The following is a 23074-nucleotide window of genomic DNA, read 5'->3' on the forward strand; positions in this document are numbered from 1 at the left end:
CGGTAGAGGGAATTTAAACCGCCAAAAGTTGCCTGCCGGTGAAGACGATATGTAATCGACTAGATCCGGTATGAAGGAGTCAAGAAACATCAAATCTCACCCAGATTTCGATGTTGGTTCGAGTGGAGAAAGCTTGGAAGAAGCTGCCTTTACCATAACACCAACCACAAAAGCGATTATGGATGGCGGTGGGTTGATTGGTTGGAAGGCTAAGAAAATCACCATTGAATCTCTGAAGAAGAAACTTGCAACAACCCCATAGACTAAAAACGAAACACAACAAAAGCAAATAAAACTAAAGGGAGAATCAACGTTGGTGCTAAAGGAGCCACCGAACGTTAATCTCCGGCCAAAAAGCAACGATGTCTTGAGCTACTTCTTGAGGAGAGAGAAGGGAGAATACTTCGGAGGGAGGAAAGAGAAGTTTTTAAATCGTTTCTGATGAATAAGAAAACCTAAATATATCATTAGATGTAAAATCATAAATGTTGAACACACACACACACACACACTCACTCAATATTTACACATCTCTTTATCCCTCCCCAAATTTATACACAAGAAGTTACATGTCTGTTTCTGTATTAAAACCAGGAAGGGACTCAAACTCCTGCATAAGTTGTCAACCTAATACTATTTCCATCAAAATACAAACCTAAATCTCCTTCACTACCTAATTGCCTGATTCCAGCTTTTTTCTTGTTACCTAGCAGAGGAACAAAGTTTCCTCTTCTCTCTTCTAATCTAAAAGACTAAATCCAAAGTTAGGGGTGATTCTCTAAAGTTGGGTAAAATCCCCGAACTAGGAGCCGCAACATGTAGTTTCCGGTTCCCAGGACTGCGAAATGCAACTCAAGGAGGTCGAACGAGAGTAGACAACAACATCCTTTTGTGTTTCAGTTCTCATTGTACACACATTTCTTAAGTTTTTCGTTCTCTGCTTCCTTCTGTGCTCTCTTCTTCTCAAACTCGACTTGCTTGCAGTTTTCCTCGTGTGACCGCACAAATATTCTAACAAAGTTTTGTAGAGTGGATACAACTGCAGATTCAAATCAAATGCAAGGATTTGGTTTATCTTAGGTCAGGGACAAAAAGGACTAACTTCCAAAAACCAAATGGAGATGATGTATTAAAACTAAGATGTAAGAAGAGAAAAAACCATATTAGTGAGTCTACATCAAATTGTTACCTTGCTCAAATGGGACACGAGCTGGATCTTCTCCAAAGTATAATGCCAAAGCATCGGCGCTTCCACCCTAATAATACCATGAGAAACAGTTCAACAGAGGTGGCACCAAAGAATCCTTACCACAGTAACGTAAAGTGCTTCAGAAAAGTAATAAATACAGGGAGAAGGTAGGGAGCCAAAGAATCCTTACAACAGTTGAATAGAGGGAAGCCAAGGACTTTACTTCTCCTTCAGCAAAGCTAAGAAACTCTTTCAAGTTCTGCATAAACAATTAGAAGTGTAAGCATACGATAAACACAAGCAATCATAACTTAACAAGCTTTTGAATATCTGATTTAGTTTACCATACGAAAGTGTTTTGATATTTGACCATCAGTTTCAGATGTAGTAAACTCTTGTGCAACTTTCTCCAAGCCTTTGCTAATTGCTTGCATCTCCTCTGCCAGGTATTTTAGTTGAATCTATCATCAAGGAATGTTGTCAGAGAGATTAACACCCAGGGCTCAAAGTGAATTTCTTAAACGACGAGGTAAAAAAAAAATAGTACCTTTGTTGCAGCCTCCAAGCTGACCAGGTCTTTGGGAAAATCAAGTAGCTCTGGAAGTTTCTCGGTTAGTACCTGAGAGTACAAGTATGAACATTTTGTGAGAAGATATTGTTAAGAATATAGTATACTAGTTAAGAACAAAGAGAATTTAACATTAAACCAAAAACAAAAAGAGTTGTAAACATTCGAAAAAATCTCCTACCTTACAGAGATAGTGCATCAGAGTCATCTTACTGTTGCGGGATCTAGTGTCAGTGAGTTTTAGAAGACTATCCAGGCGAAATCCGATAGCTGAGCCTGTCAAAAGAGAAGAAACACATAAATCTGACATTGTGGAGGGTGAATTTAACTCTAATATAGAACCAATGCCTCTCTCTAAAATAAACACTATTTGGTAGTCTAACGGCAAGATATGCTCACCCCTTGCAGTCCCGTGGTTCAATGCATTGCCCAAGGAAAGTATAGTTTGCATAATTCTTTTTAGTTTAGCCGACCCTCTAACCTGGAAAGTGTTTCATCCAATAGAGTCAGAGTGGAAAATCACCAACAAGAATATATGTGGTTCACAAACTATTTGCATAAAATATCGACTTGCCTCGTTGGCTGCACTATGTATGGTATTCAAACCTCTTCTAAGATCAGTAACCTGAAGGATAACAACCATTTATTGATCCAGGTTTTAGAAACTAATAAGTATTACAAAAATACAAACTCCAATCGAGTCTCCTACCTGGGATTGGAACTGAATCTTGAATGAGAAAACCCTTAGCTTAGTCTCCACTCGAGGAACTTTCAGCAGTTCTAAAAAGAACTATCACCAGAAAAGTCAGAAAATAGCTATCAGTACAAAATGGAGAGATGGAAGTGAAATTTTTATGAAGGTATCACTACCAACTTAAATAGGTAATGCTATTTGGTTCTTGACCCAAAACAAATACCAGGAAATCAGTAAGTTAAGAAGAGTTCTGACTATTTATGTGCACAACTCTAAGATTGATCATTGTATATTGTTTTGGTGGGTTTGTTGAATGTTGATAATTTATTCGCTTAGAAGGAATGGTGGTTGGTCAGCCAAGAAATACGAGAATGGTCCTAGAAACTCGAAAAGGTGCACTCTGAAGATTGTTTAAATATGAAAGTGGAGCACACGACTAACCTGCTCACACCGTCCCAAAGTTTCCCTATTTCCAGTGTAGCCCTACGGAAAGTAAGAAAACCATGGCAAGAGATGTAGTATCAGTGTACTCACAAAAGAAGACTTCTAAAATTTTCAGAAGCAGAACATTATTGGATAAGAACCAGAAATAAAAATACCTTAAGCAATTCTGCTTCTTCTTTTGATGGGCAAAACTTAATTAGATTGTCAACTTGATCAACATCTATCACTGACTCATCCAATGCAAGAACAGAACTCTGTAACCCAAGATTTATTCAGATAAGAAATTACGGTATGAACAGCTCTAGCATAACAAGATGAGGCCAAATTATATTTTGCATTTCATGAGCAGTGGAATTTAAGATAAAGACAAAAACTTGCCAAAAAATATCTTGCAAGAAAAAACATTTGTGCTTACCATCAAATCAGGCAAAGGTATTTTAACTTTGGAAAGCATAATCTCACAGTTGTATGCTCGTCTGAGCTCAATCTGCAAAACTAATAGACAAAGTTAGAGGACGAAAATAGAGAAACTGCCAATGGATCTTAATTTCATGTCATTAATCTTCGGAAATTAAAAGATTTACGAAGTTCGAGAACAGTAGAATACTCATTGCAATCAATTACCAGCTGCACTTTCTCAACTTTAGGTCGGGCACGTCGACCTGATTTCCCACCTGTACCTTCATTGTCAGAGCTAAGATTCACTGCTGAGAAGAGTTTCTCAAGCTCAGAGATATCAAACTCTGGAGCACTGAAAAATAAAAACAAAATTCAATTAGAAGATGTCGGAGTTAGCATAATAAAGAAAATCACAAACTTATATAGAAGATGAAACGAAGATATAATCATACGTTGCAGCTTCATCAGGTTTCTGCGCGTCAGCCCATAAACTTCCCTGTACTGCTCTAGTAAGCTTTAACCAATGATATGGTTTCAAGTTGGCCTTCCTCGTTTGACCCTGACCTCTAAGATTCTGTAAAATCCCACGCCCCTTTAAACCCAATGGTGGTCCAGGGACAGGAGGAATGTTTCCATTACAACCCCCATTATGAGAACGAGACAAAGGTGCAGGGGCTGGTGGAGGAGGAACAGGAGGAGATTTCACCACCAAAGAATTTGTTGGGACTCCTGGTCGAGAATTAGAATGCAAAGGTGGCGGCGGTGGTGGTGGAGGATTAGTTGTAGCTAACACTTTCTTTGGAGGTAAAGGTGGTGGTAAAGGAAAAGATGAACGTGCAGAACGCTGAGCTTGTGGTTGAGGTGGAGGCGGAGGTGGAGGTGGAGGAGGCCCTTGATTTGCTATGGAACTGCTGATGGAACTTGGTGAAGGAATGGAGCTAGAGGATATGGGAGGTGGTGGTGGGGGTGGAGGCGGACGAGACAAAATACCAAGTGGCTTCAGCAATGGCAATGATGGTGACATCACTGCTGCTTCTGCTGAAGGAGGGCCATTTGAACGAACAGGTGTGGGCGACTCTGAAACTTTTGGAGAAGCTTCTTCTTTGGTTAGTGATGGTGTCTGCTGATGCAATGATGGTCGAAACGAAATTGAAGGTGAGGCTGGTGATGATGAAGTAGTCTTTTCACCTTTACAAGTACCATGATCGTGTAGTATTGAAGTGATCCCAAGCGAAGAAGGGGAGCTGTGGAATCTGGATACTGAAGCGGGTGATCCTTGTGTAGGACTATGGTTTGGAAGTGGTGATACTGGACTTTGGACCAGTCGAGGTGAAATTATCTTCGAGTGAACATTTCTTTGGACTGAAACACGAAGTCCATGCGATTCATCAACCTTCTTAAGGATAGAATTCGGATCTGCATATGATTTATGACCGGACACTGTATCTTTCTCTTTCCATTCAGGAGAGAATGCATCAGGACTTACAGCAATATTTTCTGTAATCATCAACTTGGTTTTCTCCTTAACTTTCTCAAGTGCCGATTCCAATAGGCTACGTGAATCAGGACTTCGAGGAGAACCTGAATCCAAGCTTTCTTGAAGGATATTTGCTGCTGTTATTTGGTTGAAAACTGTCACAGCAACATCAGAATTTGGATCCAACCATTCAGCTTCACTAAAAATCTCTTGAACCTTAGCAAATGCTTCCATAGGTAGAACATCTTTTTCATCCATATGCGGCATATCAACAGAGACAAGATTATTACCAGCATCCATCTCTGAAAATATAACCTGCGCAAGCATACAGAATGTTACTCCTTTCTTGACTTGGAAAGATAAGTAGCTATGTATAACATAAAAATGCTTCTAACAGATATGCCAGGCTCAAAACTGAACTAAAAAAACTGAACTAGTTAAAATTGATTTAACAGCTTTGAAAATTGTTGAAACCTTTAATGAAACAACATGTTTAGCCTGAATAAATGAATGAAAATTAGAAAATTGTTACCACCTTTAATGAAACAACATGTTTAGCCTGAATAAATGAATGAAAATTCTTGACTCAGAAAGATGTATTACACAAAGTACTTCTATCAAAAGACTAGTCTCATACTGAGCTCTCAACAACTTGCCATTTCAAGGTTGAAGACTGTTTTAATTCGGAAACCAAAAAAATCATATAGTTAATAAAGTAAGATAAATAGTCACCTCAGCTCTGAAATCCTTGGGAAACCGATCCGTTGTGTTCCACAGTACATCAATATCATCACGGTTAAGTATAAGAATGTTTGATCTAAGAAATGATGTATTGAACACAACGCGAAACATCATCTCTTCCCTCTCATGATCACTATCTAGAGTAATGCACTCAAGCACGACATCACCAAGAATATGGCAATGGATGTCAATCTTTACCAGCTCACAATCTGCCTGAAACAGAAGACAGAAAGTTAGTACACAACAAAATGATACTAGGCAGAAACTGAATGAATGAACAAATGGATTAAAAAGCTCTCAGTATCACCTGCTTATATTGCCGAACAGCTTTGCTTCTCTTGGGCATTGAAAACAGAACTTTTGAACTCCGATCAGATGCCAAAAAAGGATCTTGACCATATATTCTGAATATGGGTCGGCAACCACCTTCACCATCAAAATCAGGAATCAATCTAAGATTGACACAGTCTAATGTAAGTGCCCGATCTAGCGGTGGCCACTGTGACCCAACATCCCTACTCGAAATATACTGAAGAAACCTCAATTGTGAAGGCAGCGGATTAAGTGGAGACATTAGCTGTAATAACTCACGAGGAGCGTGCTTATATATCATCTCTAGTGTTCTCTGTTCTCCACTAAACTGTTTGCGATATAACAAGAGTGAAGCTAGCATAAAAGCTAAAGTCGGCCAGCCACCAAGCTCACAGTGCGACAATAAGATATTCTGTTGACTTAACAACAACCAACTTTCAGCTGATTTAAGAAAGTGATGGACCGTTTCCATTGTAAGCAAAGGGCAACCTTCATAATAGCGAGGATAGTCCATGATGGTCATGTCATACTCAGTAAGTACACTCTCCATCCGGCTTCTGCTATCTCCATCCCGGAAATTAAACATAATGAATGATGCACCGGGAAACTGTTCTCGTAGCTGACTCATTATGCGGCCCACATAGACTCTATAATCTTCATTTTCCAACATATCCGTGTTTAAGCAGCAATCAAAAACTGTAAATTTAGACATCAAAGATCAGCGAACTTATACAACAATCTTTTTCTTCCCGTCACCAACTTATAGAAAGCAGTCTTCTGAATGTTTGTCACTTAACAAAGCATTACAACCATAAATACTCAATATTTTCAGAGCTACTCAATGTCATGGTGAAGGCAAGCAAAAGATTTGAGAAACCATGCAACCCAGTGAACATACAAAAGAATCCTGGAAATTCTTTGAGAAGGAGACAACATAAGCTATCAAATGCTATATCAGTACAACCAATTAGCTTGAGCCTGAGCTTATGGATAATTAACTTAACAATACTCATGAGCTAGAGCTAAACCTAAACCATCAAGAATCAAATGTCTCCAGCTAACAAATGTTAGACTGAGTGGATCAACAAGCCTGGCAAGAACTAGAAACGAAAACAGAACACTACACTACAAAATTATGCAGGCATCATAACTTGGAAAAAATCTGATCTTTTAAGACCTAAAAACTCAAACTTTCAAAAAAACTAATTAGCCTATGCCTGAGCTCATGGATAATTAACTTAACAGTACTTATGAGCTAAACCTAGACCATCAAGAATCAAACATCTCAAGCCATCCAATGTTAGATACAGTTCAATCAATAAGCCTGGCAAGAATTAGAAACGAAAACAGGACACTAAACTATCAACTTAGGCAGTTATAACCGAAAAAAATCTAATCTTTAAAGACCTAAAGACTCAAACTTTCTAAACGCTTAGTACTCCAAAGGCCAAAGAAGAGCAAGAAGAAAGCAAACACAAAACCCTATCAACTTAGGCAGTTATAACCTAAAAAAAATCTGATCTTTAAATACCTAAAGACTCAAACTTTCTAAAAACTTAATACTCCAAAGGCCAAAGAAGAGCAAGAACAAGAAAGCACACACAAAACCCAACAGTTAAAAAGAACATACCGTAAACCCTCTCAGAGATCTCAACCAAACCTTCAGGAGGCTTTCTATGAAAGAACTTTCTAAACAACGCCATTGAGGTCTCTTTCTTTAAATGCTTTCAGAGACCACAAAAAATCCCTAGAAATAATTAATCACCACACTACCAAACCAAATGCGACCCACACATTTGCAGGATTATGGAGAGAAAAGGTTGAAAAAACAATAAACCCAAATGACCAGAAAACAAAAAACGAGGAAAATGTCAGGAAGAAAAGAAGGAAGCGTGAGATAATCTCATTGCTGGGTCTTTAAGGAACAATGCGGTGTGGGTTTTGTGTTGTGTTTTTTCTTTGTAGTTTGGTGGTTTGTCTTGACATACACACTTTCAATTTCTTCTGTTTTGGAATTGGAAACTTAGCTTTCAATCAAAACAGAGATGCTTTTGATAGCTCTGCACATGCGAAAGAAAGATGATATGATGTAGAAAGAGAGAGAGAGTTAGGTTATCATGTCAAAAGAGAAACTAGGGTTTGTTTGACCAAAGAAGAAGAAGAAGATGAAAGCTATGGCGGATTTGAGACAGAGATTGAGGATTTGTCGGATTTCAGATAGAAGGGAGAGAAAAAGAAAAAAAAAAGAGGAGGACCCAAAAGATCTATTACTTTGTTTAGGACGATGACACTAAACTATGAGATACATGTCTTCCAATATTTCATGTCTTTTTTTATGAGTTTGTATAAGATTTGCTTTTTTTTTTAATTTGCTTTCCTACTAAACATGGAGATACAATTAATTAATTCAGCTTTTTGCAAATGAACTCATTTAAATATCACGCATAAAAATCTTTGAATAAAAAGATACCATAGTTTGTTTACTAGTGCCAATTAATATTATACAAAAAAAAAGTGCCAATTTGTATATAAATTTTTCTATTATGGTTTTGACCAAATCTTTTGTAAAATAAATACGAGACTCATATGAAGTCCGACCCACATAACAAGCTATTGAAAATTTGAAACCTCAACTCTTAAGCCTTAAGATGATCCTTCGTCGTGATCGCAAAACTGTGATTCTTGAGCACGCTAGATTTAATGTTTCCGTTATCTTGCTTCCGGCGATCAACATGATCCGATTTTTCAATATTTCAGCAACAGTTTTCGTTTTCTTTTGCTTTAGATCTCTTTTGTGTAAAGTTAGGCTCAACCCATTTGGGTTGTTTCGATACTTTAATAAATTTGTAGAGTAAAACATCTTTAAGATAAAATTGATAGGCTTTTATATAAAACTAGAGGTTGATCCGCGCTGCGCGCGGTAGGTTTATAATTTTTTTGTTAATTTTTTATTTATATTGTGATATTTTTTTTTTTTTTTTTTCAAAACATATTATAGTTCTTTTCTCTTGAATTATTATCTTTCAATATTTAAATTTGGATTAAAAGCATTTTCTTTTTGATCATGTTATAAACTAATATTTCACTTTTAATTTTATTTTTCCCCTTTAAAATTATATATATATAATTACATAAATGTTGTTTTTATTCTATCATAAATTTTAAATTTATTTACATTCTTAAACTCAGTAACACATTTAAAATTTTAAACTATGATCAATTTAAAATGAAAGTTGAATTATATTATTACCACTAACTAATAAAAATGAAAGTATTTCTTATTTAACATTTCATTTATTTACATAATTTATTTTTATTTATATAAATTTTCTATTAATTAAATAAGTAGCATAAATATGCACTAAATGAATGTTTTAAATTTATTTTAATGTAAAAAAATGTGGTTTAGGTGGATGCTTAGGTGGCATCATGAGAAGAGAGAAAAAGCTAACTTTATATATATAGATTAGAAAACCTAAACATAAGCGTAAAATAAATAAATAAATCGTCGTTTTAGTTTTCGATATAAGACCTCTTCTATATGTATGTGATTATGTAAGTTAATTTAAACTTTTTACATATAGAAATCATAATTTTGGAGATTAATTGTTAGTTTTGCTTTTGAATTTACCATTTTTTTTTTTAATCTTTGATAAATTAGTAAAACAGAGAGCTACGATTCGATGCTTTGTGTAGAGCACCCAAAAAAAGCCTACCTACAAATTCAATTAGCACTTCGTCCATTTCCTTGTAAAAAAAGTCTGAAAATTCATATTTCTTTGGGCCAAAACTCTATTGGGCCGAGAGTGCCCCGAAATTATAGAAGTATAATGTGTTGTTGGATACGTATCCTCCAACAGAGCCCAATACTCACCCAATACATCACCAAACAATAATCTCAAGTACCAAACTCTTTTATATACACACACACACTGAATATACTAGATTTTAATTTTTACTATTGAAAATTAATTACTAACTACATATATTTTTATTTTATTTTGTACAAAAATTAACAACGAGAAACACTCATAAAAACTTGACTGTGACTGACACATACACACAACACATGTCAGTAGTATCCATAATTATACATGTTTCAAAAAACTTTCTTTAACGGTTACATCACTTAACACCTCTTTTTTCCCCAACGGCTACAGTAACAACATTTTATTTTACCATTTCAAAAAAAAATCATTCCTTTCACAAAAGTAAATAACCTAACGGCTAGTTTTCCAACTTTCACCACTATAAAAACCTCACAGGAACCTCCTCAAACCTCAACAATCTCCAAAACCAAAACCAAAACACTAAATCCAAATCCAAAACAAGTCTCTCTGTTTCCATCTTCAATCTATGGCTTCTTCTTCTTCGCTTCTTGTGGCTATCTTCTCCTTCATCTTCTTATGTTCCCTCGTTGCTGCAAATGAAGTCTCCGTCGGTGGGAAATCCGGTGACTGGAAGATCCCTCCTTCATCTTCTTACTCATTCATCGAATGGGCTCAAAAAGCTCGTTTCAAAGTCGGAGACTTTATTGGTATAATTACTTAAATGCTCTGTTTTTATACTAGATGCTCTGTTTTTAACCAAGATGCTCTGTTTTTTAACGTAACCACTTGTTTTTTTTCTTCAGTTTTCCGGTACGAATCTGGTAAAGACTCTGTTTTGGAAGTAACTAAAGAAGCGTATGACAGCTGCAACACCACGAACCCTTTGGCTAATTACACTGACGGAGAAACCAAGGTGAAATTGGACAGATCTGGTCCTTTCTACTTCATTAGTGGAGCTAATGGTCACTGTGAGAAAGGTCAAAAGCTGAGCCTTGTTGTGATCAGTCCTCGTCACAGTGTTGTCTCTCCTGCTCCTTCTCCTGTTGAGTTTGAAGATGGTCCAACTTTGGCTCCAGCTCCTACCAGTAGCTCAGCTAGACTTGGTGGTGGTTATGTTGTGTTGGGTCTTGTTCTTGGTCTTTGGGCTTGGTTCTAATTTGGAACCATGTGGTTTGGGGTTTGCTTTTTATAAGATGAGCTTTTGGTTTCAAAAAGCTTTTTCTTTTCTTTTAGTTTCTTTGTTATCATTACATGTTGTGTTAGCTTTAGCTAAGTGATCTTTGTCATTGGCTCATCGTTACTATTTTATTTATAAATTCAATTCATTATTATTCGTCAAGATTGTCAGAACATTATATTATAAAAAAAAAAAAAGATTACCAGAAAATTATCTTTATAAAAATCTATTAAATATATTTGATAAATGAAACTATATAAATTCCATAAGAGATTAAAAATTTATTAATCAATATTAAAATCAATATTCAAAAGTGTGTAAAATTTTGTATAGCATTTTCTAATTTTTTGTGAATTGACAAATCATGTTTGTGAAGAAAACACTACATTGTAAATCTCAATTTGTTTTTGTCTGTGGTACATCAGAAGAAGTAAGTTCATGTGAATTGAAACTACGACTGCACCAATCACAAGAAAGCTATACAAAGTCGTTTTTTGATTACATGAACCGATGAACCAAAGGTCTGTGTGACATACCAGAAGCTGGAAAATGTGAGTTAAGAACTGAAATCCCAAGAAACGCCCAGCTTCTTGAATCTAAGCCAACTCAAAAAGATTTACAAATCTTGAACCCAAAGTCAGTGATAAAAGAGGCTTTTCACAAATATTCCTCTTGGCTCTTTAAAAACATCTAGCTTGACGAGCTCGGCTCATCCTGGCTTAGTTCTGGTTTGGGTTCTTCTGGTTCAGTCTCGGATGGGTTTGGCTTCTTGAACTGAATCAAGGTGATGGTCATATTATCACAACCTTCACCACTCGCAGTGTCTGGTGCCAAACATCTATCCACGACTTTTTCGCATACCGTGGAAAGTTTCGTTTCCTGAAAGGTTTAACCAATGTCACAGACCAAGACAGTAATAGAGAGAGTAGGAGAAGGAAAGGGCATAACTTACAGTTTTCAACTGTTCATGAATAAAGTCCACTAGGTCCTGGCTTGACATACAATCCCTGAGGAAGATGAGATGAATTTATATTATCATCAAGCAACTAACTTACATATGTAGAAAATGAAACAATTAGTGACATTTTTTTTTACCATATTCCATCGCATGCAACAACAAGAAAATCATCATCATCACATAGGTCAATCTGATGAGAGAATACTTATGTCAGCTTAAAACAACAAAATCGAGCGGAAAGTATCAAAATGTTAGATACTTACAGTTTTGACATCTGGATCAGCAGTCACCATTTGCTTATCAGATGAAAGATACTTATTCTGCTTGAATTCCATGTCACCTGTAAAGAAGAAGAAACGATTCTTCGATTAAGATTACATGTTAAAGCAGAAATCTCTAGGTCATGAAAATGGTAGAGGAAGAAAAAGGCTTACCAATGGCTCTTGTCAGATTCAAGCTTCCATTGATTCGACCAGCGTGAATGAAGCCACCAGCTTTTAATATCCTTTCTTTTTCAATTTCAAGATCAGGCTTGTGATCTTTAGAAAGATTGTAAGCCTGAGCCTTCCTTGATATCACACAACGTGAGTCACCAGCATTTGCAACAAACAGCTTCTTATCTTTAATAAGAGCTACACATGCTGTGCACCCGGAATTTGGTCCGGTGAAATCAGAATGAGGACCCTGGATAAGAACAAAGGCATGGGTGCTCAGAGGTCCCAACTCAAATCATGTACAGAATATGGGAGAAGCCAAGTAAAGCAGGTTTATAAAAATATTTACATCCTCAAGAGGCCAACTATCGGGTTGGTTATTGGTGTCACCGCTTCTTGGTGACCAAATAAATCCTTCTATCATACCGCTAAATTTATTCATCTTGTCACCGAGTACAGCTAACTCTCGCCAACCTCTTTGTCCTTGCATCATGTCATCCATTCTACAATATTCACATTCACAATGAACAAATTTTAGTTGAACCCTCTTTTGCTGTCAAAGTAAATTAATATATAAAGACTGTCAAAGAGAAAATAAAACCTAAAGAATGCTCTTCGAAGAGATGTCTCTACGTCTCCAGATTTATATGCTTCATTACTGATAACCTGCTGGTGTAGATACTTGGCACAGAACTTTGCAACGACTTTACCTACAACATTTCATAGATATTACTTTGAATATGAAACATCGAAAAATGTACCAGAAGTCTATATTATACAGATATAAGCAGCAGTTCTAACTCTTGTCCTTAGTCAAAAATCACAAGAATCCTTTGCCTAAGTACTTTGAAAACCTTATGTACTTCTCTTATCTTTAAGATCACCAGCTTCCAAGTTCTAGCTGATTTGTAACACCAATTTAAAAAGAAAACTTAAATTAAATTCACCTAAACTAGATTATGATTTAGAAGTATAGACAGTATTTTCTTACCTCCATGCCCATCATACACACCGAAGAACGATGTCTTATCATCCAGATCAAGAATAGCAGCATGCTAATCAAATGAAACCAGTTACAATCAAGAGAGTCAGGTACACAAATTCCAAGATTTCAACTTTATGATGTTTCACAAGATCAACAAGGAGAAAGCACTTATGTTTTGACTCACCGCATCTTCCATGGTGGCACGCCAACCTTGCATAGACGTTAAACCATATCTGAGCTTATCATTCTCACCATCTTCTGATAACTTATCAGTCTTCGGAGAACTTAAGTATGTACCCATCTCTCTCTGCCAAAACAACAACATCACTCTCGTCTCTACAACCCGAAACTCAGAAAAGAAAAGAAAAAAAGCTAACTTGAACAATTAAGAATCTTTACACAATCTTCTAACTCATTGACTTGTACATGATTCAGAGTTGACCTAATCAACTCAGAGACCTACTCAGCAATCATAATTCAAGAAAGAACCTAGCTTTAACCAATAAGAATCTTACACAATCCAATCTCTTCCTCAATCAACTCAAAAACACACTACTCAGCAATCAAAATCAAGAAAAGGAGCTATCTTTGAACCAATCAGAATCTTACACAACCCATTACCTAAAACCACAAAAGAACTAATCAACTCAGAACTACTCAACACATCAATACACAAAAAGGGTTTGAGAATCCTTAGACCCAGATGCGAATATTTGACTATTTGGATCCAACCCAAGAAGCTAAAGCAACTTACATCTCCGAGTAGAAACGAACAATAAAGGAAGAGCCTTTTGAGATCTTCAAAACCAAGTTCTTGAGTTTAGGAGAAGAAAACTCGATCGGGGACGAGAACCAATTACTTGAGATCAGATGTACAATTCAATCCATAAGGACAAAACAAAAAAAAGATAAGCGAAATAGGAAAAAAAATTAAAGTTTGTTCTTTTTTTTTTCTTGAGTCCGAGAAAACAATTAAAAAGGTCTCAACTTTTTCACACCTTTAACTAACTTAAAACTAAAAAAAAAACATGAGAGATGTGTTATAAAATCTTTACAGCTGTTTAAAGCTTTCTTTGCTTCATCATCACAGCTTCAAGAATGTGAGTATTATCATCTTATTAAACAGCAAAATTACAGAATATTTTTTTAACTAATTAAGGATTTGCTCCATGTAAATATTAGTTTTTTCATCTTAATAACTTTTCATATGAACCTGTTTTGTCGTTGGCAATGAAAGCTATTTAAATCCAACGTATTTTTATAATGGAATATTTGTAATATTTTATGTGAATGAAATTTTATCTTAAGGATAAAGATTATCGAAGATGTATTATGCGTTTTCCGTATATTCTAATGATTAGGTTAATTTCTACCCAAACATATATAATTTGGCAAAATAATAGAATTCCATTGAAATTTATTTCAAAATATTTATTTAATTATACCTATTTATATTTATATTTATATTTATTTATTACTTACAAGGAATAGAAATTTAGATATTATAAAATAAGGAATTATTCAAAATATTTAGTAAATGGAAAAAATCGTATATTAAGTTAGGAAATTTTCAAAAGCACAACTTTTATGATACTACTTTCAAAAATATACTACTATTTTTTCCCATGTTCAAAATCGTCACAAATAAGGATTATATATATATATATATAATATGCCATAAAAATAATTATTAGGTTTTGCAACGCATATATTACTATTATGGAAATAGTTTTGAGATTTAAAAAAAAAACTTAAAATATATAGCGTTAATTACATTTTACAAATGATATAACATATATAGTCTTAGGTTAACCATAGCATATCAATATTAATCGTTATCTTTAGTGTTATTAATTCTTCATATTCTTATATTACAATAGAAATATGACAAGAGAAAAAGCAGTCCAAACTTGTTCTCTTCTTAATCCACATCAATCATTTGTTAATATAAAATTATTTCTGTTCTTAATAATTTAAAATTTTAAACCCTTTCAATTTTTTTTCCTTTTACAGTGCAACCAAAATCCATATCTATCAAATACGCCTTAAACACCTAACATAGAATCATCTACTTGTCTTTTTGGTATCACTTTTCATTTTCACTTTTTGCATTTTGTTGTATAATCTCAATTCTAATCAATTCCAAATAAAATTCAATTTCTTGCATCTTTTCCTAAACCTGATCGCGGGTATAATAATGTATATCGATAATATAAATATAGAACACTTCAAATTTAGTATTGATATATCAATTAAAAAAAAAGTTCTCAAAGATGCTACCGATGATTAAGTTTAGTGTTATGTCATTTGGTTTGATTAAAGTATTCAACAATATTTTATGAATGTAATCAACCGAATATGTTTGCAACATATCAACAAAATTTTGTCATTTTTCTTTATAAATGACATCTTAATTACTCGAACAGTATCTTTATCCAAAAATGTGTTACTCGAACAGTAACAAACATAAAAATAAAATAAAAAATAACATTCGAGATTGATATTGTTTAATTAGTCACTACTTAAACTAAAAACCAAATTTGGCTGTCACATCTCATCTAATTGTTTTCGTGGTCCAACATTTCTAATATGAACATAATGGATAGGCATTGCCACGAGTTAGATTAGAACTATTCATTTGATTACGACGTAGTAGAAACCATTGTCAGATACTTAGGATAAGGGTTAGGGAAAGGAACAAAAATAATAACTGAGGATAAAAATTAAAACATAGTCCAAAATAAATTCAATTTATATTTTGGGATATGAACAAAAATATCTTTAGAACACCAAATATGTGCCTCAAATCGAGCCAAAGTGTTCGGGAATGATCGAGGACATATTTATGGATTTTGTACCACTCGAATTAAGATTCATTCTTTTGTTTTGGCTTAACAATTTCTTTTCTTTTTTGTGAATTCAAATTTTTGGTTCTAATTTTAAATAAAAATTAGTAGTTCACATTTCACAACATCCAAATAACAAATTTCATTGGTTTTTTTTCCAAAATGTTTTAAGTGAGATTGTTTAAACAAATTAACTATGATTATTTCAATAATTTTTAAACACAAAACAAAATCTAAACATTAAATTAAAAAATGTATAAAAAATTTCTTTCAAAATTTATAGGCAAAATTGAGACAATTTAACCATTCAAAATTTTGCAAAATCCAAAAACCACACCAAAAAACTCAAAAACCAGTAACTAAAAATCACTTAAAACTGCAAAACATTCATGACCTCTCTCCTTCTTTTTTTTTCAATTGAATTTTAATTAATAAATTTTGTTTCGCATCAAGTTTATAATACAAAATCCCAAAAAAGAAACATAAGCCGACGGACGACATAAATGCTCACAGAGTCACGGCTGGAGAAAAACAAGATTTCTCCGAAAAACTAAACTCTATATAAAGGAAACTAAAAACACCGAAAATACAAAGCAAAATCTTTCAAACCAAAAACAGAATATCTCTCCTAATTTACATTTTTTAGACAAATCAATTTAATTTTTTTTATAAATTATATTTTAAAACCTTGTTCCACGTTAGAATACATTATAAATCTTTCTTTAAAAGTTTACAGAAAAGCTTCACCCATAAACAAAACTTTCAAAAAAAAAAATTGTAGAATCTCATTGGAAACAAAATTTATGGTTTAAAACACAAGTATCAAGAAATTTATATTACTTTTCATTTTTTTTGGCACAAAATTATTATTTTAATTTATTTTATTATTATTTTAATATTTTTGATAATGATATAAAATGCTCTCGAGTCTCTGAGCATATCTCTAGAGGAGTATAACAACAATAACACTCGTCGGAAGCAAAACCTCATCTGCGGTAACCAAAATGGTTTCCATGGCCACTTCTTCGTCTTCGTACACACCATTCTCTACAGTCTTCAACAGTTCCAGACCCAATTCATCTTCAACCTTTCTCATCCCTTCCATGAAATTCTCCACCGGAGTATCCAATTTCGCGAATCTGAGTAATGGGTTTTCTCTAAAATCCCCAATTAATCCTGGGTTTGTCTTCAAGTCTCGTCCTTTCACTGTTCAATCTAGAGCCGCTGCTGAGAAGACCGTTCATGACTTCACCGTTAAGGTTTTGGCTCCTTCTTACTCAATTAAGGGTTCTCTAAACTTTGTCTGCTCTTTATTAAATTGAGAATCTTTAAATTGTAATGAAGCTGAAGTATTGAATTTTGAAGTGTGTGGTAAAAATCTGAAATTTGTGACATAATTGGCTTTTTTTTGGGTGAGCAGGACATTGATGGGAAAGATGTTGCTTTGAACAAATTTAAAGGAAAAGTTATGTTAATAGTCAATGTTGCTTCAAGATGGTAAGCTTCTTCTTTTATCCCTTTGAATTCAGCTTTTTCGATGATTGTTCATGTAGAGGGTTTTGTTATCTTAAAGGTTGTGTTTTTATGAACACACAGTGGTCTGACATCATCAAATTACTCAGAGCTTTCACATCTCTACGAGAAGTACAAGAGTCAAGGTGATTACTAATAAGCTATCTCTCACATTGATCTGTTTTGTTTGTTATTGATTTGTGCGACTCGATGGTCTCTTTTTTTTAATGGGAAATGTTGTTCTTGGAGTTGATTTTGATGTTTGCATCAACCCTTTCTGATGATTCTTACATGTTCATTATCATTTTGAATCATTGATGGTTACCTTGTTTATATAAATCTCGTTTTATTGTGTCGATTTTCATATTGTATCATCCCGTTTTGATGATTCTCTACATGTCCAGTGCATTCTTGACCATGTTGGTGGTTAGTTGCTTACTGAAAATTCCTCGCTTTTTTTATTCAGTGGATCGTTCATAGATGTTTATATCATTCTTGGTGTCAATATGGTTCAGCCTTACTGTTGCTATTTCGAGGGATGTGTTACTAGTTATACGCATTTTATGGAGATGAATTGTTCTGGAATTTTTTTGAAGTGCAAGCAAATTCAATCTGTGTTGAATTGATGATTATCTTAACTCATCGGTTCTTAGTAGTTAACTCGAACTTTTACAGATTGCAGATCTTTTCTTTAATAAATTAGGCGGAAATAGCCAATTTTACGTCTTATTTTCTCAATCAATTTGTGGTAGTTAACACATAGCAAACGTTTTCTGTTCTTCTTCTTACAGGATTTGAGATTCTAGCTTTTCCCTGCAATCAGTTTGGAGGCCAAGAGCCTGGGTCAAACCCCGAGATCAAACAATTTGCTTGCACTCGGTTTAAAGCAGAGTTCCCTATATTTGATAAGGTACAAGTAATCTAAAGCATACACTCTTCTTTTCTTGTTGCAGATTACACTAACATTTGAACTCGACAGGTTGACGTGAATGGTCCAAGCACAGCGCCGATTTACGACTTCTTGAAATCAAACGCAGGAGGATTCTTAGGTGGTCTCATTAAATGGAACTTTGAGAAGTTCTTGATTGATAAAAAGGGAAAGGTCGTTGAGAGGTATCCTCCCACCACATCCCCTTTCCAAATCGAGGTACGGTTAAGGGACATATTACTTCCTATTCGGTATTCATAGCGGTGGTTTGTAAGTAACCAAACAATTTTGTTTCGGCTGTTTTGCAGAAGGACATCCAGAAGTTGCTTGCCGCTTAAGCACTTTTGCAAGTGAGATTATGAACAAAAGTGAGATTATGAGAGAGCATATAGAGGAGTAATATGCTATGTAATATTATAATCGAAAATAAACTCAAGCCTACATATATAACTCTGTTTAATTGTAAAATCTAAACCTAGACTAATATTTAATCATGTTTAGATTATATACTTTGCCATGAACGGTGACAAAATTTCTTTAGACTGCAATGTTCTTAATGGGCTTCTTCCGCCTGCCACAACCCTTTGTGAGAAAGACTGGTTTGGCTCTCTCTTTACAATATTGGAAATCTAAATATTCTCTTTCTTTTTTTTCTCACGTTTATGTCTCTCCTCTTTCTTTCATTCTCTCTTCTTTTTCTTCTCAAAAAAAAAAAAAAAGAAGCTCTCCAAACTTTTCAGATTTGAAATACAGTAAAATCTCTATAAATTAATAATGTTGGGACCATGAAAATCTATTAATTTATAGAGGTATTAATTTATCGATAAATTAATAATTATTAATTTATAAAGAGATATTCCTAATTTGGAAAATATTTAAGACAATATTTAAAAATAAGATTTAATCATGATAATTAGTATTTTATATAATCAATTAAAAATAAAATAATAATTATTATGTATTAAAAGATAATGCTAACTATTTTTCATATAGTAAAATATTATAAATAAAATATAACAAAAACTAATGTGTCTATATATACATATATTTTGAAAATTTTACCTAATTATTAATTTATAATATTGATGGGACCATATATCTACAAAGGATTTTCAAAAAAATTATTATCTTATTATTTTATCGAAATATGTCTAAAATTACACTGGTCCCAAGTTGGGACCTGGGAAATTTATTAATTTATAGAGATTATTAATTTATCGAGTATTAATTTATAGAGGTTTTACTGTACATTATAAATAATTTTGAAACTTCGAGATTCTTTGTCCATTTTTTATGCATCTCTTATACACCACCAGAACTGCTTCTCTAAAAGTTGTGTGCTGCATTTTCGATAGACCATATCTAGTGGACAGATCTGGCTTTTGTTTTGTCAACTTTTAGTTAAAGATTCTTTGAAGTATCTTTGGATTTTGAATGAAAATTCTTAATGTGAATCTATAAACGCATGAATCACACTGAAAGTGAATTCGTCAAAGAATACAAACACAAGTACACACAGTCACACACTTCTGATGAACCATATCTGGTGAATTAGATCCGGTAGACCAGTTCTAGTGGACCAGTTCTAAAGGACTAAACTTGTCCATTTTTACTAAATAATAATGTCCATCATGCAGATTTACTGAAGCCATAAGTGATCAACTAGATGTGAAACAAGTGATGCGTCTATGGAAGATGTCATCCATGATCTAGCCAAGTTTCCACTATGGAGCACATATGTTTCAATATATGGACTAGATTCGGTGAACAATTTTGATGGACCATATCTGGTGGACCAAATCTCTCATTTTTACTATGGTTTCGTCCATCGTTTTTCTTGAACCCAGCGCCAGCACTAAAACCTCTCCATCTGACAGTGGATAATTGCATCATTTCACCCATGTCTTTTTACTGTATATGGTACTGCATAAAATACCTAAGTGAAAACGACACTTCCAGTTTTTTTAGTTAAAATAGTGTCATAACATATAATAATTCATTTAGTTAATACTTAATAGTATACAATTTTTTTTTCATAATCTATTTTGTTTTGAATTATTTTTAAAACAGTATGACGTGACATATTATCCTAGTGATGAACCTAAATATTTTTCTATATATATTATTCAATAAAGAACCAAAAAGTGAAAAAAATATTTATTGTTAACTATAAAAGTTTATATATATGAAATTTCACAATAAGACAGACTCGATCTCACACATCCAAAGCCAAAAAAATCAAAATATTACAGTTTTACTGTCGACCTCAAAACATACTGGTTCATTATGCGATATCAAAAATCATTCGCAATGTAACTCTCAATTTAACAATAGAGCTTTTCATTATTTGTAAAAAATCTTTAGTATTTCATTTGATCCACCATGAGTAGTAAAATTCTTTAGTATTTCATTATTTGTAAAAATGAGAATCTCTAACAAAAGGTTGAGTTAATTGCTTTAGTATTTCATTTGATCATAAGTGTGATTTGAACATAATTATGAGATGCATTGTAAGGACCAGAAAAAAGTAAAAAATAATTATCCACCGTGAGTAGTAAAAGATTTTCAAAACGAATTTTGCATTTTTAGTATAACAGTACTGTAATATGAAAAATTAACTAAAAGTAAAGTTTTTAGTTAAACCATGATAGGAAACAACGAGGAAAACTTATGTGGTCTAGTAAAATTTTATATTTGATTTATTTCTAACTCTTTTATAGGAATACTTGTGGACAACATATTTTTCTATTTATAGAGATATATAATCTTTAAATACAACAAGTAGATGACTATTCATAAGCATTCCATCCAAAAAAAAAAAAAAAATCAGAAACTAAAAGCAAAAATGGGTAAAAGGGTAAACATTGCTGGTTTCATCACTTGCATGATGATTTTCTTATTATTAACAGGTTATATACATTATGAAACATGAATCTCTTTGAAATCTTTTTTTTTCTTAATTGTGTTTGAATTACAAGCATATATTTATTTAATTATTTTTATTTGAATCATATCTTTAAGCATAGTTAAAAAAAAAAGTCATTAGCTTATGTAAAAACTAAAAGAAAAATAAAAAATTTCTTTTAGTTCGGGTTTTTTGTTACGCATTGTCTCTTCAAAAATTATATTATATATTTTTTTTCAAATGGTTTAATTTTGTTGAAGAAATTGAAAACGCAATAATGTGATGGGATTTCAAGGGCTGATGAGAAAATTTTCCACTAAAACTATCACATCAAGCCAAAAAGAAAAAAAACCGGATCATAGTTTTCTTATGAAAATAGCTCATAACCCCGATGACCACCGTATAATCGTTTATAAAAGATTGAAGGGTGAGAGTGTGTACTAAATAAATGGTAAATATATTAATGTTGATCTTGAGTGAATAATCTTTATATTTACCATGTTGTGTTGGAAAAAATTATATGATTTGGTTAGTAATCTAGAAAGTATTTTACATTAGTCCTCATTATCACAAAAAGTAAGAAAAAACCAAATTTATGAGGTATGAAAATTCTCACATGTTTGTTTGTTTTAGAAATAATATTTATATACGGGTTGTATGACGGAATGTGTGAGGAGTTGTATGACTGACGAATTTGAATCTTATACTTCAAAACAGATTAAAACTTCGTGATTATTATTTTTTAACAATAACAATATAAAACATGTAAGAATTTTCTTTTGTCCTTAATAATATCTATAGTTGAAACAAAATATCATTTTTTTTAAGTAAAGAAATTTTCAAGTCTTCTTAACTCTCACATATTCATTATTATTTTAGCAGAAATATCACAAGGAAATATCTCGGCTAATTCGAAGCCTGAACCAAAAAAATGTACGAAGCATCAAGCTTATTTCGCACGTGATACTTGTAAAAAAGGTAAAGGTGCCGCCGGTCCTGCAGCATGCAAAGAATCTTGCACAGCTCGACCAGCTTTTAAAGACGGTATATGTGAATTATATAATGGCGCTAATGGCAAAGTATATATTGGTTGCTTTTGTGTATATTGTCCATGAGCAATTACAGCAATTTGTCGTCTACGTATTAAAGATGTTAACTATAAACATGGACAATAAGGGGATTTTTGAAGTCGTCAATTTATAAGCATGAAAAATGAAGTTTTGTCATTCGTAAATTTAATATAGTTGAAAGGAATTATCGATAAAATCGTCTATAAATATAAGCTTACACGTATTTTTTTTGATAAATTTCAAATTTAATAGTGACTTTTTAATAAAATTAGAAAGAGTATATTTTTAAAAAATGGTATTAGAAAAAGGGTATTTTTGAAATTCCCCCATAATTAATATAGTAGATGATTAAAAAAAGATAAAGATAAATTTTCTAAACTATAATGTTTAAAATAACTAAAGTTTTAAATCGAAATAAAATACACCTTAGATCGGATACTTACATTTTCAGATAAGTACACTTTGCTGACAAAGGTGACCAAATAAATTTATTTAAACCTATCTGCAAACCAGAGTCTCACAAACATTTACATCACCTATGTTGCATGGAAATGGAAACAGATACACGGGAGCAAAACGTTTTGGAAACGGGAAAAACTTTCTTT

The 23074-nt window shown here is 33.3% G+C and overlaps 4 protein-coding genes across 7 annotated transcripts; 2 read left to right on the forward strand and 2 right to left on the reverse strand.

The window, feature by feature from the left end:
• Nucleotides 1–439: 439 nt before the first annotated feature.
• LOC17889042 (formin-like protein 18) lies at nucleotides 440–8209 on the reverse strand. 4 transcript variants are annotated; one of them, XM_006293468.2, is made up of 17 exons: nucleotides 7455–8194; nucleotides 5820–6520; nucleotides 5504–5725; nucleotides 3747–5086; nucleotides 3520–3646; nucleotides 3311–3382; nucleotides 3051–3149; nucleotides 2893–2934; nucleotides 2467–2547; nucleotides 2332–2382; nucleotides 2157–2238; nucleotides 1939–2033; nucleotides 1737–1808; nucleotides 1534–1650; nucleotides 1380–1448; nucleotides 1190–1256; nucleotides 440–1039 (listed from the first exon to the last, which is right to left on the reverse strand). In XM_006293468.2, exons 1-17 carry the CDS (start codon nucleotides 7525–7527, stop codon nucleotides 897–899), a joined length of 3453 nt encoding a protein of 1150 aa, XP_006293530.2. In that variant the 5' UTR covers nucleotides 7528–8194; the 3' UTR covers nucleotides 440–896. The 4 variants fall into 4 exon arrangements, with proteins under 4 accessions (XP_006293530.2, XP_023639804.1, XP_023639805.1 ...); XM_023784036.1 differs by having other exon boundaries at nucleotides 1939–2238; nucleotides 7455–8197; XM_023784037.1 differs by lacking the exon at nucleotides 7455–8194 and having other exon boundaries at nucleotides 5504–5721; nucleotides 5820–5911.
• Nucleotides 8210–10108: 1899 nt separating this feature from the next.
• Nucleotides 10109–10993, forward strand: LOC17888781 (early nodulin-like protein 1). Its single transcript, XM_006295025.2, has 2 exons — nucleotides 10109–10361; nucleotides 10458–10993. Exons 1-2 carry the CDS (start codon nucleotides 10181–10183, stop codon nucleotides 10808–10810), a joined length of 534 nt encoding a protein of 177 aa, XP_006295087.1. The 5' UTR covers nucleotides 10109–10180; the 3' UTR covers nucleotides 10811–10993.
• Nucleotides 10994–11198: 205 nt separating this feature from the next.
• Nucleotides 11199–14163, reverse strand: LOC17889484 (probable protein phosphatase 2C 21). The gene is made up of 10 exons (XM_006294425.2): nucleotides 13963–14163; nucleotides 13393–13515; nucleotides 13215–13278; nucleotides 12825–12933; nucleotides 12573–12726; nucleotides 12224–12473; nucleotides 12053–12129; nucleotides 11927–11979; nucleotides 11784–11838; nucleotides 11199–11710 (listed from the first exon to the last, which is right to left on the reverse strand). The coding sequence occupies exons 2-10, from the start codon at nucleotides 13507–13509 to the stop codon at nucleotides 11522–11524; spliced, it is 1068 nt and encodes a 355-aa protein (XP_006294487.1). The 5' UTR covers nucleotides 13510–13515; nucleotides 13963–14163; the 3' UTR covers nucleotides 11199–11521.
• Nucleotides 14164–16988: 2825 nt separating this feature from the next.
• LOC17889208 (phospholipid hydroperoxide glutathione peroxidase 1, chloroplastic) lies at nucleotides 16989–19034 on the forward strand. The gene is made up of 6 exons (XM_006294858.2): nucleotides 16989–17313; nucleotides 17475–17551; nucleotides 17651–17712; nucleotides 18358–18476; nucleotides 18546–18713; nucleotides 18803–19034. The coding sequence occupies exons 1-6, from the start codon at nucleotides 17059–17061 to the stop codon at nucleotides 18830–18832; spliced, it is 711 nt and encodes a 236-aa protein (XP_006294920.1). The 5' UTR covers nucleotides 16989–17058; the 3' UTR covers nucleotides 18833–19034.
• The last annotated feature ends 4040 nt before the right edge of the window (nucleotides 19035–23074 follow it).

Source organism: Capsella rubella, unplaced genomic scaffold (genome assembly GCF_000375325.1).
Source record: "Capsella rubella cultivar Monte Gargano unplaced genomic scaffold, Caprub1_0 scaffold_4, whole genome shotgun sequence".
NCBI classification, from domain to species: Eukaryota; Viridiplantae; Streptophyta; class Magnoliopsida; order Brassicales; family Brassicaceae; genus Capsella; species Capsella rubella.